This window comes from Primulina eburnea, chromosome 17 (genome assembly GCF_022965805.1).
Source record: "Primulina eburnea isolate SZY01 chromosome 17, ASM2296580v1, whole genome shotgun sequence".
NCBI lineage: Eukaryota > Viridiplantae > Streptophyta > Magnoliopsida > Lamiales > Gesneriaceae > Primulina > Primulina eburnea.
In genome coordinates, this window is record NC_133117.1 from 9,150,179 (window position 1) to 9,173,818 (window position 23,640).

The window sequence follows — 23,640 nt, forward strand, 5'->3', positions numbered from 1 at the left end:
GTTTTCATTTTTCTTCACCAAAGTGACTGGAACAACCATCATAATCAAGTTTGCCTGTAGAGATGATGTTAAGTTAAAAAATATCTAGAATATTTCGAACATCTCTTAAAATGAGATGACTCCTTGTATCCATCTCCAAGACAATGCTCCCTTTACTGACAACCTCTTCAGACCTTGATTGGTCATTCTAACTTTGTCAAAGTTTCCACTTGAGTAGGATGCAAACATATCTTTGTGCTTAGTGATATGATATGAATCTCTTGAGTCAATAATCCAATCTATTTTCTGGTATGATATATTAATACATGCATTACCACCAACAATAATAATATTTCCGTCAGATGTAATTGCAGTTGTGTCTTTCTCTTCCGACTTTGTCTCGGTCCTTTTATCTCTCTTCTTTTTTCTACATTCTCTTTCTTAGTGGTTTGGACCTCCAAAATAAAGGCACTTGAATTTTTTTCTAGTCTTGGACTTTCCCCTGAATTTGTCTCTTCTTTTATGAGACCAATTGTTGTTCCTCAATTATAAACGGTTTTTTGTAACTAATCTGTTAGTTTCAGAGTTGTCTTCTTGCTCTTTTCTTTTGGACTTTAAATTGAGAAGACAATATTTGACTGTTTGTAATGTTAGTTTTCCATTCGGAGCAGAATTACTGGGCGACAGTACCACAAGAGTATACCAATTATCTCGCAAGGAGCTCAATAATAATAGAGTCGTAATTTCGTCATCCAGGATAATCTTCATAGTGATAGATTGGTTGATTAAACCCTGGTAAGCATTCAAATGCTATGTCATATTTTAACCTTCTTTGTATCTCAGTTGTACACGATTTATGACAATATAAGCTTTGTTTTTTTCTCTCAAAATTAGCTTCAATTTTGGTCCACAGAGAATCAGCTTTATCCTCGTTCGCAAAGTGGTGAAAGATACTGTGTTCGATAAAAAGTCATATGAGACCAACAACTTTCCGATGCTTTATAATCCATTATTCGTTTGATAGGTTTTCTGTTTGGCATTATCACCACTCAGTAGCAAATACAGATCTTTGCAGTATAGAATGTCCAACATTCTTGCCTTCCATATTGAGTAATTTGATATGTTGAGTTTAAACATCCCTCCAAGAGATTCCTCCATATATCTAAACGTGGCTCTAATACCACTTGTTGAGAAATATAGCCAAATTAAATGATTTTCATACAACGGAAGCATTGATTCTTTTCCATTTTAGTCATATTTTTGGATCAAAAATATTTTCATGGTATCAGCAGTGATAATAATTAGGAAAAAAAACGACAAAATTATTTTTACGAGGAAAAACTACGAGACCAAAGTTCGCCAAAAGAAATCTCCACTATATCATTAATGTGTACAAATCATTTATACAACAATAGAAGATAACAACAAATCTCCCTAGAACAACTTTGGGACACCAAAAACTTCAAGAATGATAATTGTTGGATAATATACTCAATTTTACTTTTGAAGTGAAATTCACACAATTTTAATAACAAGAAAAAATTATTTATGATGCGTAAGATCGGACAATGCCACAACCACATAACATAATAAAATTTATCTAAATGATTAAACTAAACTACACTCAATTGCTTATTTGTTTCTTTCCTTGTGATGGATTGAATCAAAGCAAATGCATGGCTATTTATAGGAAAAAGTTTGGATTGGTGAAGTGTGAAACAGTAACGTGAATGGTGAAGGTGTGAAACCATGAATGGTTGGTTATTTAAGGTTAGCTAGCCTAGGATGAGGTTTGAATATCAACAACGTTTTTTTTCGTCTGTCCCAAATATATGCTTATATATATTTCATATCGAGAATTGTATCTTAGAATAAATTGGGATGATAAATATTTACATAAATAAGGAATATTTACATAAATAAGGATTAAAACTTATTATTTAATAAAATGAGATACGAAAGAGGGTTGGGGGGAAAAGCTGAGAAGCGAAAAGTAGTTCGCAAATTTGACGTGGTGTGAACTGAGAAATGGGTTATTGGCCAGTGGGAGTCTCACATTTGTTTCGGTTTTGCGAATTTCCGAAGTTGCGAAAAATACTTTAATGTTTTGGTTGTTAAATACCATTTTAATTTATTATTAGAGAATGACAATTTAGCCTCTGTACTTACTTGATTATAATAATTTTTCTAAGGAATTGAGTATGGAGACTCTTGTTATATTTACTAAAATACTTTTAAAATGTATTCGATAGAAAAATAAATAATTATACCGTTTAGGTATTTGCGTAATGTATTAAATATTATTAAATAAATACGTAATTAAATGTGAAGTATATTCTATTTCTTTTCAAAATTTAAATTTGAATATGATTTCTTTCGAAAATATAAAATACATTTAAAATATATACATTTATTATATCATTTCATTTAATTTTTCGATTATGATTTTAGATTTTGTGTTAATTTTTATACTCTCTAAAATAATGAATAAAATATAAAAAAATTACATATTCTTATGTTTTCCAACTTTTAGTGAAGTTTGTTATCGTTAATTTTGGTATATTGATTGTCCGTAAATTGATATTATTATTATTTTTTTAATGGAAATCATAAATCTTATTAAAAATAAGAGAATTACAGTCTACATTCAAAACATCAAGGATAAAATATGGAGGACTATTCAAGATCGAGGGACGAGCATAGAAACAAGATGCCCTTAGCAAGATTGTGGGCCACCTTGTTTTATTGTCTACGTGTGAAACAGACACAGAATGATGGTCTTTAATGTAATACTATACGACACTCTGAGATAATTGCACCAAATTCTGAGTTATCTTCTCTTTCCGAGCTTATTGCCTCAACAACTATTTTAGAATCTGACTCAAAGATTACACCTTGAACATTCATGCCTTCTATCCAGCTAAGTGCTTCCTTGAACGTCATTGCTTCTGCATCTTTAATTCCTACGCTTACGGAGAAACAATTAGTTTTTGCTGAAATAAATAGTCCATCTGAGTCTCGAAGGACCATTCCCACCCCGATTTTCCTTGAACCATTCTGTACCGATGCATCGACGTTGCATTTTAGTGCATGAGCTTGGGGTTTTTCCCAGGTAACACTCTCCCCCTTCTGCTGGTTTGTTCAATCCTGAGTTACTTCGATGCTATGTACCGTTCTCCAATCCGTCAAGAGTTGTAACGCTGAACTTACCACTGATTCTGCTGATTTGACAATTTTTTTCCAGAGCTTATCGTTTCGAGCCCTCCATATACCCCATAATACCATTGCTATATTTTCAAGAGTGCTAACTGTTGGAATTATTTTGTGGGCTCAAATAATTTAATTAATTGTACATGGACAAGCTATCTATAAAGGACCCAATAAAGTGATCTAATTAATTATGGGTTCCAAAGTATTAAATAAATTGGTATGGTCCACCTTATGTGTAGAAGCCCAGCCCAATTAGGTCTTCTATGATGGGTTGAAGACTGCTAAGGTTATATAAGGTTATGATCCCCAAGGCACAGAGGATATAACACAGAATACATACAGCACGCGTATTCTAGATATCTCCCCTTCGCCCATCAAAGGCAAGAATAAGGTGGTCGGTTCTCTGTTGTCTTGGAAGATCCATAACTCTGACGATAGATCAATCAATGGATTCTGGTATGTGTTTACTGTTATTCATATTTTCTGATAATTCGACATGAATTCCTGGCATGTTGTGATATATGGATTTAATCACATGATTTATAGATTTATTTTATTAAATCTCCAACAAGTGGTATCAGAGCCACGTTCATGTTGAATTATGAGAAATTTGTTTATTGATGGATAAAAATAGAAAAGTATGTTTTATTCTCAGATCTGAGACGATTTTCTTGTCTGTAAATTTTTTGGATTCATATTTGATTTATTTATTTTTTTTATTTTTTTTGAATTTGGATCTTAAAAAATTCATGTTCTTTGGATCTAGTATTTACATCCAAAATTCAGATTAATTTTCGAATTAATAAAAAAAATCGAAAATCGAAAATTCGAAATTTTCGGATTCTCGGATAGGCCGCTGGTTTCAGGCCAAATCGAATGTCTTCCGGCACATTTTCAGCGGCGAATCCTTAGGCATTTTGTTCTTCACACTTTTTCGCTCCACAAACGTCCAATAATTATCTGTAATCGTTTCTGTATTGATCGAATTTTGCGACTGAATCCTGTAAAATCTGGCCGCGTGAATCCCGTTTTTGTTTTTGGAAGATTCCGATTGATTTGTGGCTGATTTTTGGTCGGAGATGGTAGGGTGGTGGTCGGCCGTGGTAAGGCGACGTATGGTAGTCGTTGCCGCCGCCTGGTATCGCCGGAGGAGGTGGCGGCGCCGGTTTATGCTTTTAGGGTTAGGGTTTGGAAATTTTGGGTTAATTTAAGGCTTTGTTTGGTTATTTAATTTTGAACTAGATTTTGAAATCCAGAATTTTGACCATTTATTCAATTTTGACTTCCGCAATTTTGATTTGTAAAATTAAATTAGACTATTTCTAAATTTAATAGCATGAAATAAAATTAATATGGAATTATTCATTATTTTATCGTCTTTGTTTATTTCGATAAAATATTTTTGATTGAATAATTATAAGGTGCAAATATTTTATTTCTTACAAATTTGGTTGTCATGCTTTATTTGGCCTAATCAAATTTAAATTAATATCTTGTATCTCAAATTTGGTTAAATTTAAATTTCATGTTAATAAAGTGATTTTTTGAGATATGTAGATATTGTTCAAGTTCAAAATAAATTGTGTTTTAATTTATGCGAAAAATTGTCGGCCCAAAGGAAGACTATTTTTTGGCCAAATTTCAAACACAATAGATGATTTTAAAGTGCATCTATATCTATGCGGAAACTAATCGGCCCAAACGAAGATTATTTTCTGGCCAGATTTTAGATTCAATATATCTTTTCCAAGTGTATTTATATCTATGCGAAAAATAGCCGGCCCAAAGGAAGACTATTTTTTGGTCAGATTGCAGACTTAAAAAAAAATTGTGTTAAATTTATGCGGAAAATGATCGGCCCAAAGGAAGGTCATTTTCTGGCCAAATTTTAGCACAATATGTGGTACTAAATATGTGATAATTTCGGATTTATCCATGCATGCAATTGTCGGTCCAAAGAAAGGCATATTGTTGGCCGGATTTGGTATCAATATTTAATAACCAAGATGTTTGAGTGTACCACTTACAATTGTTATTTTTGTTCAAAGACTAAATATCAATGTTGTGCTAGGTACTTTTTTTATGGGCCCACCACCAGCATGCTTATATTTTGTGATTTATTTAATTCAAATATATGCATGGACTATATTGTATTGTGAGTTTTTTGTTCTATTTTGTTATAGCATCTTCTATATCTGCAAATCTGAACAACATTATAGTACTTAATGGCTCAAACTTCAAGAAATGAAAAGATCATGTTATGATAGTGCTCGGCTGCATGGATTTGGACTATGCGCTAAGAGAAGATCGCCCCGCACTTTTGACCAGTTCAGGAACTGCTGCTCTAAAGGGTTCTTTGCAAAAGTGGGAGCGATCAAATCGCATGAGTCTGATGATTATGAAACATTCTATTCCAGATACTATAAGGGGTGCAATTCCTGAAGAAAATGATGCTAAAAAGTTTCTTACTCAAATAGCAGATCCTTTCGCTGCAAACGAAAAGGTCGAGACAAGTACTATTCTGAATAAACTTGTCTCAATGCGGTACAAAGAGAAAGGGAACATAAGGGAGTACATAATGGAAATGTCAAATTTTGTGACTCGACTAAAAGCATTCAAGTTGGAATTGTCGGAAAACATAGTCGTGCATTTAGTCTTGATCTCTCTGCCTGCGCAATTTAATCAATTCAAAATAAGTTATAATACCCAGAAGGAAAAGTGGACTTTGAATGAGCTTATTGCGCAGTGCGTTCAGGAGGAGGAGAGATTGAAACAAGATATGATTAAAAGTGCACACTTGGCATCTAACTATCAAGGTAATTGCATCAATAAGAAAAAGAAATGGAGCAATAAGGAAGGAAACTCTGAGACTTCACATCATATGGAGTAATAGAAACAAGATAAAGTGATCACTTGTTTCTTTTGCAAAAAGACCGATGGTCATGTGAAGAAGGATTGTCCCAAATACACCAAGTGGCATGCAAAGCAAGGGTTGCCTAAGGAGACGATTGCCAACTGATGGTGAAAGACACATCTTATGAAAAATGAAAATAAAAATGTTGGTGTATTTTTTTTTAAGCTTTATTTAGGAACTGAGTTTTTTTTTTTTTATTTCCTGATATTTGAATTTGAAAAAAGACACGAAATTTGATTTTAGTTTCATGTGTAGACAAATCAAGTTTTTCCTTTATCTATGTGGTATTTTTATTTTTTCGAAATTCAATTATAATTGGTATGAGTTCTTTGATTGATAAGCTTGATAAATTGAACATCAATATTTTAAATGACATTGACATTATGCATGCATGAAATTTTGAAATTAAATGCAAATTAATTCCATATGTTGACTTAAATGGGAGTGAGTAAATTGGAAAGTCAACATTGAGAAATATATATTGATGTTTATGTGTACATATGTGCTGGGATAAATTTTATCATGTGGTAATCTCATTCGGATTTATAGAGAACATTGCTTATATATTGTGAACATCATTAGAATGTTGGGCAGATATTTAAGAAACCCGACATTGGATTATTAATCGGGTTATGCGGTACATAAAGTGAACTAAAGATTTTATGCTCACACATCGGAAATCTGACATTTGGAAATAGTTGGATATTTGGAATCCGAATAAAGTTGCGGAATTTTATCACCGGTAACGATCATTGGTGTAAGAAACCATTGAGGATCAATTGTGATAATAAAGACACTATATTATACTTAAAGAACAACTGAAACTTGTCAAAGTTAAAATATATTTGATGCGATCTTGGTGAAATGGGTGAGCTGGGTCGGGTGCTCCACCGGATCGGATCAATAATGTTGTTCAGGAAAATGAGCACAATATATGGATCTGTGAGCTATAGCTTCCACTGTGACCTGCAGACAGGGAGATGAACTCGTGAATGGGCGCCGGAGGGGTGTCCGACGTGACCACTCCGATTCTTAAGTCAGCAGGGTACTCAAGCAATAAAACCAATGTAACCAAGTGATGGCTGTGATATTGGTGTGAATGAATGAATGCAAATGTAAAGAGAGAACCTGGTATTTATAGTAGAAGAAGTAATGATGACCTCGTTCTCCGTGCTACCTACTAATTATAGTAGGGCGGCTGACTGTACCCTATATCTTGATACGTCAATTCATATACTAGTCACATCCCGTCTATCTGATTTTGTCAACCCATCGGCCTGGTGTCAGAGATAGGGCAGCCACCCACACCCTATTCTGCTAGTATACTCGAGTGCGGTGCTCATATCGAGGTGGCCCGGATAGAAAGTTCCCGGGAGATTACAAGAGCCCGGGCCTATGACTGCCCGGAGAGTAGAGCATGGGCCTTCACCTGCCCGGCTCCAGAAGAATCCATCTGCAGACTCACTCAGATTTGGGAATCCATTTGATATTTCAGGTCATCCATGACCCGGGCTCTTACAGGGATATCATCACACATCCCTTAAATAGTCGGGCTAGAGTCATACTCGCTGTCCCGATCAGTCATGCTTGGATTCCCAAAGAGATAATCAATCTTGTTCTATAAAAGCATCGGGGGCTTCATGTCTCCTAGAAATGAGATGAAATGCCGGAGTCTCGTATCTCATGGACTTGAGATAAGATGTCGGAGTCTCGTGTCTCATGGACTTGAGATAAGATGCCAGAGTCTCGTGTCTCATGGACTTTAAAATAGATTGTCGGAGCCTCATATCTCCTGGACTTAGGAATGGTCGAGGTGCGGAGCCCCGAGACAGGTTTGAGAACCCTGGGCTTCTAAATAACCAAGATGCGGAGCCTTGGGCCGAGGAGCATGTCCCGGGACTTGGGAATGGTCAAGGTGCGGAGCCCCGAGCCAGGTTTAAGAACCCTGGGCTTATAAATAACCAAGGTGCGGAGCCTTGGGCCGGGGAGCATGTCCCGGGACTTGGGAATGGTCGAGGTACGGAGCCCCGAGCCAGGTTTGAGAACCCTGGGCTTATAAATAACCAAGGTGCGGAGCCCTGGCCTTCATAAATGGTCGAGATACGGAGCCCCGAGCCAGGGTACGGATCCCTGGACTTAATAGATAACCAGGGTGCGGAGCCCTGGCCTTCATAAATGGTCGAGGTACGGAGCCCCGAGCCAGGGTACGGATCCCTGGACTTAATAGATAACCAGGGTGCGGAGCCCTGGCCTTCATAAATGGTCGAGGTACGGAGCCCCGAGCCAGGGTACGGATCCCTGGACTTAATAGATAACCAGGGTGCGGAGCCCTGGCCTTCATAAATGGTCGAGGTACGGAGCCCCGAGCCAGGGTATAGATCCTTGGACTTAATAGATAACCAGTGTGCGGAGCCCTGGCCTTCATAAATGGTCGAGGTACGGAGCCCCGAGCCAGGGTACGGATCCCTGGACATAATAGATAACCAGGGTGCGGAGCCCTGGCCTTCATAAATAGTCGAGGTACGGAGCCCCGAGCCAGGTTTGAGAACCCTGGGCTTATAAATAACCAAGGTGCGGAGCCCTGGCCTTCATAAATGGTCGAGGTACGGAGCCCCGAGCCAGGGTACGGATCCCTGACTTAATAGATAACCAGGGTGCGGAGCCCTGACCTTCATAAATGGTCGAGGTACGGATCCCCGAGCTAGGGTACGGATCCCTGGACTTAATAGATAACCAGGGTGCGGAGCCCTGGCCTTCATAAATGTCGAGGTACGGAGCCCCGAGCCAGGGTACGGATCCCTGGACTTAATAGATAACCAGGGTGCGGAGCCCTGGCCTTCATAAATGGTCGAGGTACGGAGCCCCGAGCCAGGTTTGAGAACCTTGGGCTTATAAATAACCAAGGTGCGGAGCCCTGGCCTTCATAAATGGTCGAGGTACGGAGCCCCGAGCCAAGGTACGGATCCCTGGACTTAATAGATAACCAGGGTGCGGAGCCCTGGCCTTCATAAATGGTCGAGGTACGAAGCCCCGAGCCAGGGTACTGATCTCTGGGCTTATAAATAACCAAGGTGCGGAGCCCTGGCCTTCATAAATGGTCGAGGTACGGAGCCCCGAGCAAGGGTACGGATCCCTGGACTTAATAGATAACCAGGGTGTGGAGCCCTGGCCTTCATAAATTGTGGGGACCCGGGCTCTAACTCAATTCTTTTGGGATTTATTGGATCTTTGCTCGAAAATGTGGGTCAAAATTTTGCTTTTAAATTAATTCAAATGTATAATTAAAGCATAACATGTCTTTGTATTAAATAAACAACATAACGTACATACATGTCTGTTTTGTACAATCATACACTAGTATTTAAAAGTTTTCAGTACACGTCTAGTACAACAACTAGTAAGCTGCACGCCCGAGATCTCCACGCTATCAACAATCTCTCATCTTCCTCGTGACCCAGATCCTGCCCCACCTGTTGCCATGCACACATACAGACACGACAACAGCCGGATTACTCCGGTGAGAACATATCCCAGTATAAAACATGGATGCATGCAATGTAATAACCATGTACAAAAGCCTAGCATATATCAAGTAACATGAATGCAAATCTAAACATGTAGAAGAATACAAATCTGTATTCAACATTTAAATCTTGACTCGACTCATTTCTAATCTAGGGATCCCAGTGTGAATAAGACGGTCTGTCACCTACCCAACCACTCGGGGTGACGGTACGTCTTATTCCTAGACTTCGGTCAACTCTGTATCGAGGGTCTACACATATAGAATATCTACTACTATGCGTCGATACACCGAAACGTCTAGTTTTGGCCAATCTGCCAATATCTCCTATCTCAGGACTCGAATATAAATCAATAAACAATACATTACAAAATCAAATGTAATAACAATCTAGTATGTGATTTAGAGAAACTCGTATCAAGTCTGAATCGAGTTGTGCAATCCCGTGACCACATGAATTATACCTTTCTTGTCGAACAATCGGTGTCGTAGTCGAAGTCTCGAGTTCGCAATAGCCAATACAAATCTGAAATGGCAATGTATAGACATATTCTATCAATATGCATCTCAAAGCAATTCATATCAACTCTTGTACCAATCAATAATCAGTCTTGGTACGAATTTGACGGCATAACGACATATTTCTTGGTACCGATCAACTCAATCTCAACATCACAATATCACAATCAATCATAATCAGTCATAATCTCATCCAACATAATAACTATACTGAAATCTGCAAAATCTCTATACATTACATGCTGGAAACTCGAACAATAGCATACGGTCTCCAAATTTCGATCCGGTAACGAATATATCATGCTCAATATATCAAGAACACAATATAACCAACATATTACACTTTTCTCAACACATATTTTTCCAAACCATGTTGAAAGTTAACAATACTCACATCCTTAGCTAGCTCTTGTTGCAAGGATCACAAATCCATACTCGAAATTTAAATCGGATGGCTAGTTGTTGCATAATCTTTGTTGTTAGCTTAAAATTCTTGAAGGAAACAAAAGGAATTCTCGGTGCTCTCAGCTGCTGGAATGAAGATTGAAGACTCAGCACAAAACATATATATATACCCTGCCATGTGTCAACTTAAGAAAAGGAGGTGGATCTCTCGCATGCAGCACCGCGGGTGCGGTAGTTTAGGAGCGCGGGTGCGCTGTACTCACGGTGAGTTCATCCAAAAATGCAGCACCTAGACCGCGGGTGCGGTCCCTGCATGACCGCGGGTGCGGTCTCACCACCACGGGTGCGGTCTTGCTCGCACCACGGGTGCGGTCTTGCTTCGCACAAATCCACTAATTTCCTCTCAATGCACCGCGGGTGCGGTCCTTCCTGTACCGCGGGTGCGGTGTGGCTTCGGCCAAGCTTCACAATTCTGATTTAAATGTCATGCATTCTTACCTTTACAAGTCTAACATCAATGCCAGTTGATAATTCTCGAGCCTTACATTTCTCCCCCTCTTAAAGAGGAGTTCGTCCTCGAACTCATAAATCAGTAATCATGCAAGTATACACAACACAGTATAATCAAAATTAAAAGGAAGACTCACATCACATGAATAGCTCTGGATGTTTCTGTCTCATCTCAGATTCTGTCTCCCAAGTTGCTTCCTCGATGCCATGACGACTTCATTGAACCTTTACAAGCGGAATGGTCTTGGTTCTAAGCTGTTTCTCTTTTCGATCAAGAATCTGTATCGGTCTTTCAACATAGCTCAGAGTCTGATCTAGCTCGGCTTCGTCAGGCGGAATGACTTGAGAATCATCCGGCATGTATCTGCGCAACATCGATACATGAAAAACGTCATGTATACCGGACAGTGAAGGAGGAAGAGCAAGTCTGTAAGCTCGGTCGCCAATCTTCTCGAGAATCTCATACGGACCGACGTATCTAGGAGACAACTTCCCTCGCTTGCCAAATCTGACAACGCCTCTGAAAGGTGAAATCTTCAAAAATACTCTGTCTCCCTGCTCAAACACTAACGGTCTATGTCTGACATTGGCGTACTTCGCTTGCCTATCTTGTGCCGTCTTCATTCGTTTCTGAATGATCTTCACTTTCTCGGTCATCTCACGAATCATATCAGGTCCCAACTCTGGTACCGCGGAGATATCATCCCAGTACAACGGAGATCTGCACTTCTTTCCTTATAAAGCTTCGAACGGTGCCATCTCTATGCTCGTCTGATAGCTGTTGTTGTATGAAAACTCACACAACGGCAATGAATCTTGCCAACTAGTACCAAAGTCTAGTACTACAGCTCTCGGCATGTCCTCTAAAGTCTGGATAGTCCGCTTTGACTGTCCGTCCGTCTGAGGATGATAAGCAGTGCTCAGGTGTAAAGTCGTACCCAAAGCCTGCTGCAAGCTGTGCCAAAAGTGAGAAGTAAATCGTGGATCACGATCTGATACTATCGACTTCGGCACACCGTGCAATCTGACGACCTCTATGACATACAACTCTGCCATCTGATCGTGTCGATAGGTCATTCTGTACGGAATGAAACACGCTGATTTGGTCAGTCTGTCTATCACAACCCAAATCGCGTCACAGCCCCGCAAAGATCGAGGTAACTTCGTCACGAAATCCATGGAAATGTGGTCCCATTTCCATTCAGGAATAGACAAACTCTGAAGTAAACCTCCGGGCTTCTTTCTTTCTGCCTTCACCTGCTGGCAATTCAAACATTTAAACACAAATTCTGCAATGTCTGTCTTCATTTGCTTCCACCAAAATTGTGTCTTCAAGTCATTGTACATCTTCCTGCCACCAGGATGAATGCTGAACCGACTACAGTGTGCCTCTGACATGATCTGTCGTCTCAAATCTGAAACCTCTGGCACTACTAGACGGTTATTCACATACAGAACAGAATCTCTAACCTGATACTCTGATATATGACCAGCTCTGACCATATCAATCGATTTCTGAGTACTCGGATCAGTTTTCTGCGCTTCTTTGATCCTCAAAATCAAATCTGGCTCAATCTGAATTGCAGCAAGTCGCAACGGTCTACTCTCTGTATCAAATGTCAATCCCGACAAGCAACAATCCTCTACTAAATTCGATACACCTACTGTCGATAAGGAGAGCGCACATACCTTTCGACTTAAGGCGTATGCAGCTGCATTTGACTTCCCTGGATAGTACTTGATCTCGCAATCAAAATCTTTCAGCAGATCAAGCCATCGTCGCTGCCTCATGTTCAACTCTGACTGAGAAAAGAGGTACTTCAGGCTCTTATGATCGGAATAGATCTCAAATTTTTCGCCATACAGATAATGGCGCCAGATCTTGAGTGCAAAGACAATCGCCGCCAATTCAAGATCATGAATTGGATAACGGGTCTCGTGCGGCTTCAGCTGTCTAGAGGCATATGCTATCACGTGCCCTCGCTGCATAAGAACACATCCTATCCCTCTGTGAGATGCATCACAATATACAACGAACTCACCTGTACCTGAAGGAATCGTCAAGACAGGCGCACTAGTCAGCCTCTTCTTCAGCTCTACAAAACTAGCTTCACAATCTTCAGACCACACAAATGGCATATTCTTCTGTGTCAACTGGGTGATAGGTTTCGCTATACTGGAGAAATCTCGGATAAAACGACGATAATACCCGGCTAGACCCATAAAACTGCGTATCTCAGGCACAGAAGTCGGTCTCGGCCAACTGATCACAGCCTCAACTTTACTCGGATCTACCGCAATACCCTCTCTAGATATAATATGCCCCAAAAAGACAACATGTTTCAGCCAGAATTCGCACTTGGACAATTTAGCATACAACTGCTCATTTCTCAAAGTCTTCAATACAATCCTCAGATGATCTGCATGTTCAATCAGACTTTTCGAATATACCAAGATATCATCAATGAACACAATCACAAAATCATCTAAATATGTCTGAAAAATTCGGTTCATCAAACTCATAAACACCGCAGGTGCATTTGTTAAACCGAAAGGCATAACGATAAACTCGTAGTGCCCATACCTGGTCCGGAATGCAGTCTTCGGAATATCAACGTCTCTAACTCTGAGCTGATGATACCCTGACCTCAAATCAATCTTCGAGTATACAGAAGATCCCTGTAACTGATCAAACAAATCGTCGATGCGAGGCAAAGGATACTTATTCTTCACTGTCGTCTTGTTCAACTGTCGGTAATCAATACACAGTCGCATCGAACCATCTTTCTTTCTAACGAAAAGCACCGGAGCACCCCAAGGAGATACACTGGGTCTGATATATCCCTTGGACAGAAGATCTTCCAACTGCGCTTTCAACTCTTTCAGTTCGATAGGCGCCATCCTATACGGAGCTCTTGAAATAGGAACACTGCCTGGCACAAGATCTATGCTAAAATATACCTCTCGAACTGGAGGCAACCCTGGAATCTCATCTGGGAACACATCTGCAAACTCGCAAACCACTGGCAGATCTGCCAATGCTGGGCTCGACTTCAGTAGATCTACTGAATATACGAGAAAGCCCTCTGCTCCTCTCTGAAGAAATCTACTCATAGTCAGAGCAGATACTAAGGGAATCCGAGATCTGGAACCCTTGCCGTAGAATTTCCACTCATCTGTCATTTCGGGTCTGAATCTGACAATCTTGTGAAAACAATCTACAGTGGCCCTGTACTTGGTCAACATGTCTATACCAACTATACAATCAAAATCTGCTAAACCAAGTACTACACAATTAAGATCGATCTCATGCCCCTCAAACTGAAGCATACAGTGTCTAACAGTAGTCACAGATATCAAACCACTTCCCAACGGAGAAGCTATAGACACTACCGTCGACATCGACTCAACAGGCAATGAATGTCTCAATGCAAAATGTTCAGAGATGAATGTATGTGATGCACCTGTGTCTATCAACACATATGCAGGATAACCACAAAGGAAACAGTTACCTGCAATGACGTCATCTGGTGCCTCCTGTGCCTGCTCCTCTGTCAGCGCAAACACCCTTGCCTGCTGTCTCGGAGGTTGACTCACTGTCTGACTACCTCCTGATCTCTGCTGGGTCTGTGTGGATGGTGGCTGAAAGGAGTGTACAGAGGATGCCTGTCTCTCCATCTGTGGCACTGGTGCTGATGACCCTGTGCTCTGGAATCGTTGTGCACCTCTCTGGGGACAAACTCTGGCGAAGTGTCCCTGTTGCCTACAGATGTTGCAGCGTCCCATAACTCCTTGACACTGCTCCGTGGCATGTCGCCCTCCGCACGAACTACAGTACGCGCCACTGTAATCTGACCCCTGACCTCTCTGTCGAGATCCACTCGAACTCGATGAACTACTCCCAGATTTCTTAAACTGCTTGCCCTTAGCTTTCAAAAATTCCTTCTTGCTACTACTACTAGATCCACTATCGAAGCGAGGAGGAGGTGGTGGAAACTGAGTGGTAGGCTGTGGCTGTCTCTGCCCCTGAACACTGTAAGAAGCGCCTCGCTGCCTGATCAAGCCAGCCTCTGCTCCCTTAGCTCTGTTCAGTGCCTCTGAAAAAGTATTAGGCCGTCCCGTGTTCACCAAAGTAAAGACATCTGGATTCAACCCATTGATGAACTGATCGGCCACTGCCTCGTCGTTCCCTGCCACATGCGGTGCAAATCGTAGCAATGCAGAAAATTTAGCAACATACTCCTCGATGTTCCATTGTCCCTGCTTCAAATTCGCAAATTCAGCTCCTTTATCTTTTCGGTAGGAGACGGGGAAGAAGTGCTGATAGAACTCATCCTTGAAGACTTTCCACGTGATGTCAATGCCTCGGTGCTCCAAGGCTCTCTTTGTAGTCAACCACCAAGTCTTGGCAACCTCTTGCATCTGATGCCCTATCAATTTCACACGTCGCTCATCAGTATACGCCAAAGACTCAAACAACATCTCGATATCATCAAGCCAGCTCTCGCACTCTACTGCACTCTCTGTGCCCTTCAGGGTAGGTGGATGGAAAGACTGAAATCTTTTCAATAAGGTCTCCATCGGCGTAGCGGTAACATCCATCTGTGCACCGGATGTACCACCCTGCTCTGGCTGTGGTATACGTCTAGGCGGCATAAATCTGATTATCAAACTGATTAGTACATAATCAATATCATCTGTCTCAGCCCTCCTCTGATCATAACCTCTGATCGAGAATCGGTCCTGATTCAGGCTTGACAAGTATATGCTGTAAATCAATTCAGATATAATACAACATATAATAGGGAAAGCAGTAAATCATGCTAGCATCTCAAAAGCAAGGAAGATGACTCGATCTACCCCGCTCATTCTATTCTATCTCAGTCTACAGAACCTACAGCTCTGATACCACCTGTTGTGGGGACCCGGGCTCTAACTCAATTCTTTTGGGATTTATTGGATCTTTGCTCGAAAATGTGGGTCAAAATTTTGCTTTTAAAATTAATTCAAATGTATAATTAAAGCATAACATGTCTTTGTATTAAATAAACAACATAACATACATACATGTCCGTTTTGTACAATCATACACTAGTATTTAAAAGTTTTCAGTACACGTCTAGTACAACAACTAGTAAGCTGCACGCCCGAGATCTCCACGCTATCAACAATCTCTCATCTTCCTCGTGACCCAGATCCTGCCCCACCTGTTGCCATGCACACATACAGACACGACAACAGCCGGATAACTCCGGTGAGAACATATCCCAGTATAAAACATGGATGCATGCAATGTAATAACCATGTACAAAAGCCTAGCATATATCAAGTAACATGAATGCAAATCTAAACATGTAGAAGAATACAAATCTGTATTCAACATTTAAATCTTGACTCGACTCATTTCTAATCTAGGGATCCCGGTGTGAATAAGACGGTCTGTCACCTACCCAACCACTCGGGGTGACGGTACGTTTTATTCCTAGACTTCGGTCAACTCTGTATCGAGGGTCTACACATATAGAATATCTACTACTATGCGTCGATACACCGAAACGTCTAGTTTTGGCCAATCTGCCAATATCTCCTATCTCAGGACTCGAATATAAATCAATAAACAATACATTACAAAATCAAATGTAATAACAATCTAGTATGTGATTTAGGGAAACTCGTATCAAGTCTGAATCGAGTTGTGCAATCCCGTGACCACATGAATTATACCTTTCTTGTCGAACAATCGGTGTCGTAGTCGAAGTCTCGAGTTCGCAATAGCCAATACAAATCTGAAATGGCAATGTATAGACATATTCTATCAATATGCATCTCAAAGCAACTCATATCAACTCTTGTACCAATCAATAATAAGTCTTGGTACGAATTTGACGGCATAACGACATATTTCTTGGTACCGATCAACTCAATCTCAACACCACAATATCACAATCAATCATAATCAGTCATAATCTCATCCAACATAATAACTATACTGAAATCTGCAAAATCTCTATACATTACATGTTGGAAACTCGAACAATAGCATACGGTCTCCAAATTTCGATCCGGTAACGAATATATCATACTCAATATATCAAGAACACAATATAACCAACATATTACACTTTTCTCAACACATATTTTTCCAAACCATGTTGAAAGTTAACAATACTCACATCCTTAGCTAGCTCTTGTTGCAAGGATCACAAATCCATACTCGAAATTAAAATCGGATGGCTAGTTGTTGCATAATCTTTGTTGTTAGCTTAAAATTCTTGAAGGAAACAAAAGGAATTCTCGGTGCTCTCAGCTGCTGGAATGAAGATTGAAGACTCAGCACAAAACATATATATATACCCTGCCATGTGTCAACTTAAGAAAAGGAGGTGGATCTCTCGCATGCAGCACCGCGGGTACGGTAGTTTAGGAGCGCGGGTGCGCTGTACTCACGGCGAGTTCATCCAAAAATGCAGCACCTAGACCGCGGGTGCGGTCCCTGCATGACCGCGGGTGCGGTCTCACCACCGCGGGTGCGGTCTTGCTCGCACCGCAGGTGCGGTCTTGCTTCGCACAAATCCACTAATTTCCTCTCAATGCACCACGGGTGCGGTCCTTCCTGTACCGCGGGTGCGGTGTGGCTTCGGCCAAGCTTCACAATTCTGATTTAAATGTCATGCATTCTTACCTTTACAAGTCTAACATCAATGCCAGTTGATAATTCTCGAGCCTTACATAAATGGTCGAGGTACGGAGCCCCGAGCCAGGTTTGAGAACCCTGGGCTTATAAATAACCAAGGTGCGGAGCCCTGGCCTTCATAAATGGTCGAGGTACGGAGCCCCGAGCCAGGGTACGGATCCCTGGACTTAATAGATAACCAGGGTGTGGAGCCCTGGCCTTCATAAATGGTCGAGGTACGGAGCCCCGAGCCAGGTTTGAGAACCCTGGGTTTATAAATAACCAGGGTGCGGAGCCCTGGCCTTCATAAATGGTCGAGGTACGGAGCCCCGAGCCAGGGTATGGTTCCCTGGACTTGATAGATAACCAGTGTGCGGAGCCCTGGCCTTCATAAATGGTCGAGGTACGGAGCCCCGAGCCAGGGTACGGATCCCTGGACTTAATAGATAACCAGGGTGCGGAGCCCTGGCCTTCATAAATGGTCGAGGTACGGAGCCCCGAGCCAGGGTACAGATCCCTGGACTTAATAGATAACCATGGTGCGGAGCCCTGGCCTTCATAAATAGTCGAGGTACGGAGCCCCAAGCCAGGTTTGAGAACCCTGGGCTTATAAATAACCAAGGTGCGGAGCCCTGGCCTTCATAAATGGTCGAGGTACGGAGTCCCGAGCCAGGGTACGGATCCCTGGACTTAATAGATAACCAGGGTGCGGAGCCCTGGCCTTCATAAATGGTCGAGGTACGGAGCCCCGAGCCAGGCTACGGATCCCTGGACTTAATAGATAACCAGGGTGCGGAGCCCTGGCCTTCATAAATGGTCGAGGTACGGAGCCCCGAGCCAGGGTACGGATCCCTGGACTTAATAGATAACCAGGGTGTGGAGCCCTGGCCTTCATAAATGGTCGAGGTACGGAGCCCCGATGTAAGGCTCGAGATTATTAGTTTTCATTGATGTATGACTCGGAGGATATGAGAATGCATGTCATAAGATGAAAGTATAAAATATTTCATGGGTGAGAGACTGCACCCGCGCTCAAAACAAGAGTGCACCCGCGATCATGCAATTGTGGATTTGAACAAGAAAAGTCGAAGCTACACCACACCCGCGGTGCCATTAAGACCGCACCCGCGGTGTTTGGACATGAAGTTGGCCATTTTATTCGTAGCATCACCGCACCCGCGGTGTAGAAAGACCGCACCCGCGGTGTCAAGACCGCACCCGCGGTCTTGCAGAGACCGCACCCGCGGTCGCTACTTTTGGAAAATGAAAATATGGCCGAATCTTGAGCGTAACCGCGGTGCTGGAGTGACCGCACCCGCGGTGCTGCATGCGGGAAATCCACTCTTCTTCTTAACGTGACACATGGCAGGGGTATATATCTGAATTAGTGCTGATTCATCTCTTCCCCATTTTCCAGCAGCTGAACCGAGAGAATCTTTAGAAATTCAGCAAGTTGTTTAACGTTTGAAGAAAGATTGTGCAAGATTTAGCAATTCAAATTTGAATCCGAGTTCGGTTTTGAGCTCCTCTCATCGTTAGCTTCAAGAGGATGTAAGTTTCCTTGAATTCCAGCATGTTCGGATTTGTAGATGTTGGGGAAACTTTGTTCTGCGTATAGATAAATGTTCTTGTGATAATTATGAGTTTACAATCAAAAACAGAACAAAGAAATGATATCATATGCGTTTGCTAGGAATTCCAGCGTGTTTTAAGAATAGATGGACCGGAATTATTGTGTTCTAGTTTAATATTGAGATAGATTATATTGAGTATGATTTGAGAATTTTACCATGTTGAGGTATTGATTAAATTAGAATTGATAGAGTGTGTATCAATGTATCTCTTTCAGATTCGATTGACAGAATTGATACCAACTCCGAGACTACGACAAGAAAGGTATAAACCATGTTGTTTGGGAATCCATAACTCAAATAAGATATTATTTGAGTTTCCCAAACCAAAATCACATACTAGTATTGTTGTATATATGGTAACATGTTTATGACTTGTTTATAGAATTATATGCAAATCTTGTTACATGATTATGCTTTGATTATAGAAATGTATTCAAGCATGTAAGAGTATTGTGATATTCAGATATGATTATGAGCATGCCTTGTTACAGATGGATAATCATTGCATTTAAGATAGGAGAGTCGTTGGCAGTCATTGTCAACTATCTAGATGTTCGGTGTATCTCAGCTTAAGAGCAGCCTCGACTCCTATTGCCAGCCGTTGATACAGCTCAGACCGAAGTCTAGGAATAAGACGTACAGTCACCCCGAGTGGGAGGGTAGGTGACAGCCATTGACGTCTTATTCACACCGGGATCCCTAGAGTTCTAGTCGAGTCGATTCCAGACATGGTTTGATTCGCATTGCATTGCATGTGCATATAATGTCATTCATGATAGCATGTTTCATGTTTAATTGATTATATGCATTTATACATGTTTATACTGGGATTTGTTCTCACCGGTTTTCCGGCTGTTGTTATGTCTGTATGTGTGCATAACAACAGGTGGGGCAGGATCTGGGTCACGCAGAGGATGAGAGATGGACATAGCGTGGTGATCTCGGGCTTAGCAGAAAAACTAGTAGTTGTACCTTTGTATGTACTGTATTTTATTACTAGTTGTTCAGAATGGTTGGAACAAGACATATTGTACCTTATGTTTGTAATTTAAATAAAGAATGTATGCTTGTTTATATACATTAGATTTGATGTTGAAAAGCGACAAATTTGACCCACTTTTTATATTAACGATCCATTTAATCCCATAGAAAAGAGTTAGAGCCCGGGTCCCCACACCCGAGCCAGGTTTGAGAACCCTGGGCTTATAAATAATCAGGGTGCGGAGCCCTGGCCTTCATAAATGGTCGAGGTACGGAGCCCCGAGCCAAGGTATGGATCCCTGGACTTAATAGATAACCAGTGTGCGGAGCCCTGGCCTTCATAAATGGTCGAGGTACGTAGCCCCGAGCCAGGGTGCGGATCCCTGGACTTAATAGATAACCAGGGTGCGGAGCCCTGGCCTTCATAAATGGTCGAGGTACGGAGCCCCGAGCCAAGGTACGGATCCCTGGACTTAATAGATAACCAGGGAGTGGAGCCCTGGCCTTCATAAATGGTCGAGGTACGGAGCCCCGAGCCAGGTTTGAGAACCCTGGGTTTATAAATAACCAGGGTGCGGAGCCCTGGCCTTCATAAATGGTCGAGGTACGGAGCCCCGAGCCAGGGTATGGATCCCTGGACTTAATAGATAACCAGTGTGCGGAGCCCTGGCCTTCATAAACGGTCGAGGTACGGAGCCCCGAGCCAGGGTAAGGATCCCTGGACTTAATAGATAACCAGGGTGCGGAGCCCTGGCCTTCATAAATGGTCGAGGTACGGAGTCCCGAGCCATGATACGGATCCCTGGACTTAATAGATAACCATGGTGCGGAGCCCTGGCCTTCATAAATAGTCGAGGTACGGAGCCCCGAGCCAGGTTTGAGAACCCTGGGCTTATAAATAACCAAGGTGCGGAGCCCTGGCCTTCATAAATGGTCGAGGTACGGAGCCCCGAGCCAAGGTACGGATCCCTGGACTTAATAGATAACCAGGGTGCGGAGCCCTGGCCTTCATAAATGGTCGAGGTACGGAGCCCCGAGCCAGGGTACGGATCCCTGGACTTAATAGATAACCAGGGTGCGGAGCCCTGGCCTTCATAAATGGTCGAGGTACGGAGCCCCGAGCCAGGGTACGGATCCCTGGCCTTAATAGATAACCAGGGTGTGGAGCCCTGGCCTTCATAAATGGTCGAGGTACGGAGCCCCGAGCCAGGTTTCAGAACCCTGGGCTTATAAATAACCAGGGTGCGGAGCCCTGGCCTTCATAAATGGTCGAGGTACGGAGTCCCGAGCCAGGGTATGGATCCCTGGACTTAATAGATAACCAGTGTGCGGAGCCCTGGCCTTCATAAATGGTCGAGGTACGGAGCCCCGAGCCAGGGTACGGATCCCTGGACTTAATAGATAACCAGGGTGCGGAGCTCTGGCCTTCATAAATGGTCGAGGTACGGAGCCCCGAGCCAAGGTACGGATCCCTGGACTTAATAGATAACCAGGGTGCGGAGCCCTGGCCTTCATAAATGGTCGAGGTACGGAGCCCCGAGCCAGGTTTGAGAACCCTGGGCTTATAAATAACCAAGGTGCGGAGCCCTGGCCTTCATAAATGGTCAAGGTACGGAGCCCCGAGCCAGGGTACGGATCCCTAGACTTAATTGATAACCAGTGTGCGGAGCCCTGACCTTCATAAATGGTCGAGGTACGGAGCCCCGAGCCAGGGTACGGATCCCTGGACTTAATAGATAACCAGGGTGCGGAGCCCTGGCCTTCATAAACGGTCGAGGTACGGAGCCCCGAGCCAGGGTACGGATCCCTGGACTTAATAGATAACTAGGGTGCGGAGCCCTGGCCTTCATAAACGGTCGAGGTACGGAGCCCCGAGCCAGGGTACGGATCCCTGTACTTAATAGATAACCAGGGTGCGGAGCCCTGGCCTTCATAAATGGTGGAGGTACGGAGCCCCGAGCTAGAGTACGGATCCCTGGACTTAATAGATAACCAGGGTGCGGAGCCCTGGCCTTCATAAATGGTCGAGGTACGGAGCCCCGAGCCAGGGTACGGATCCCTGGACTTAATAGATAACCAGGGTGTGGAGCCCTGGCCTTCATAAATGGTCGAGGTACGGAGCCCCGAGCCAGGATACGGATCCCTGGACTTAATAGATAACCAGGGTGCGGAGCCCTGGCCTTCATAAATGGTCGAGGTACGGAGCCCCGAGCCAGGGTACGGATCCCTGGACTTTAATATAGGATGCCGGGGCCTCATACCTCTCGGACTTAAGATATAGTGCCGGGGCCTCGTGTCTCCCGGACTTTAAATAGGATGCGGAGACCTCGTGTCTCCCGGACTTTCAAAATTTTGCTTCTCCTGCTATATTAGTTTAAAAACCAAATTACTAACCTGGAAATATTGAATCCAAATTCATTTTCGGTAGAGTGGAACTTCTCTGGTTGAGCTAAATTAGGTCACTAATATAGCTGTATGCTAATGAGTGCATAGCAAATGTTCTTTCATGCCAATCCGGGATAGCTGCTGAGCTTTGATCCCATATGAAATCCACGTATAAGATCTGAGTACCGATCTGGTCGGACTTGTATGTTTGCCAAGCAGAGTTGGGCTTATTTTTGAATGGAAACCATATCTACGTCTTGAGCTCAATTTCTCACAGACGGCGCCAATGATGCGATCCTGGTGAAATGGGTGAGCTGGGTCGGGTGCTCCACCAGATCGAATCAATAATGTTGTTCAGGAAAATGAGCACAATAGATGGATCTGTGAGCTATAGCTTCCACTGTGACCTGCAGACAGGGAGATGAACTCGTGAATGGGCGCCGGAGGGGTGTCCGGCGTGACCACTCCGATGCTTAAGTTAGCAGGGTACTCAAGAAATAAAAGCAATGTAACCAAGTGATGGCTGTGATATTGGTGTGAATGAATGAATGTAAATGTAAAGAGAGAACCTGGTATTTATAGTAGAAGAAGTAATGATGACCTCGTTCTCCGTGCTACCTACTAATTATAGTAGGGCGGCTGACTGTACCCTATATTCTGATACGTCGATTCATATACTAGTCACATCCCGTCTATCTGATTTTGTCAACCCATCGGCCTGGTGTCAGAGATAGGGCAGCCACCCACACCCTATTCTGCTAGTATACTCGAGTGCGGTGCTCATATCGAGGTGGCCTGGGTAGAAAGTTCCCGGGAGATTACAAGAGCCCGGGCCTATGACTGTCCGGAGAGTAGATCATGGGCCTTCACCTGCCCGGCTCCAGAAGTATCCATCTGCAGACTCACT

The 23,640-nt window shown here is 42.6% G+C and overlaps 1 protein-coding gene and 1 long non-coding RNA gene across 2 annotated transcripts; both read left to right on the forward strand.

The window, feature by feature from the left end:
* The first annotated feature begins 5,467 nt into the window (after positions 1-5,467).
* LOC140817839 (uncharacterized) lies at positions 5,468-6,079 on the forward strand. The gene has a single exon (XM_073177631.1). It carries the CDS (start codon positions 5,468-5,470, stop codon positions 6,077-6,079), a length of 612 nt encoding a protein of 203 aa, XP_073033732.1.
* Positions 6,080-6,973: 894 nt separating this feature from the next.
* LOC140818574 (uncharacterized) lies at positions 6,974-18,217 on the forward strand. The gene is made up of 3 exons (XR_012115002.1): positions 6,974-8,455; positions 8,873-8,956; positions 18,137-18,217. It is a non-coding gene; the product is annotated as an uncharacterized lncRNA (long non-coding RNA).
* The last annotated feature ends 5,423 nt before the right edge of the window (positions 18,218-23,640 follow it).

What these genes read in the sequence shown, in the direction of transcription:
- LOC140817839 (XM_073177631.1), top strand. Translation starts at nt 5,468, where the DNA reads ATGGATTTGGACTATGCGCTAAGAGAAGATCGCCCCGCACTTTTGACC.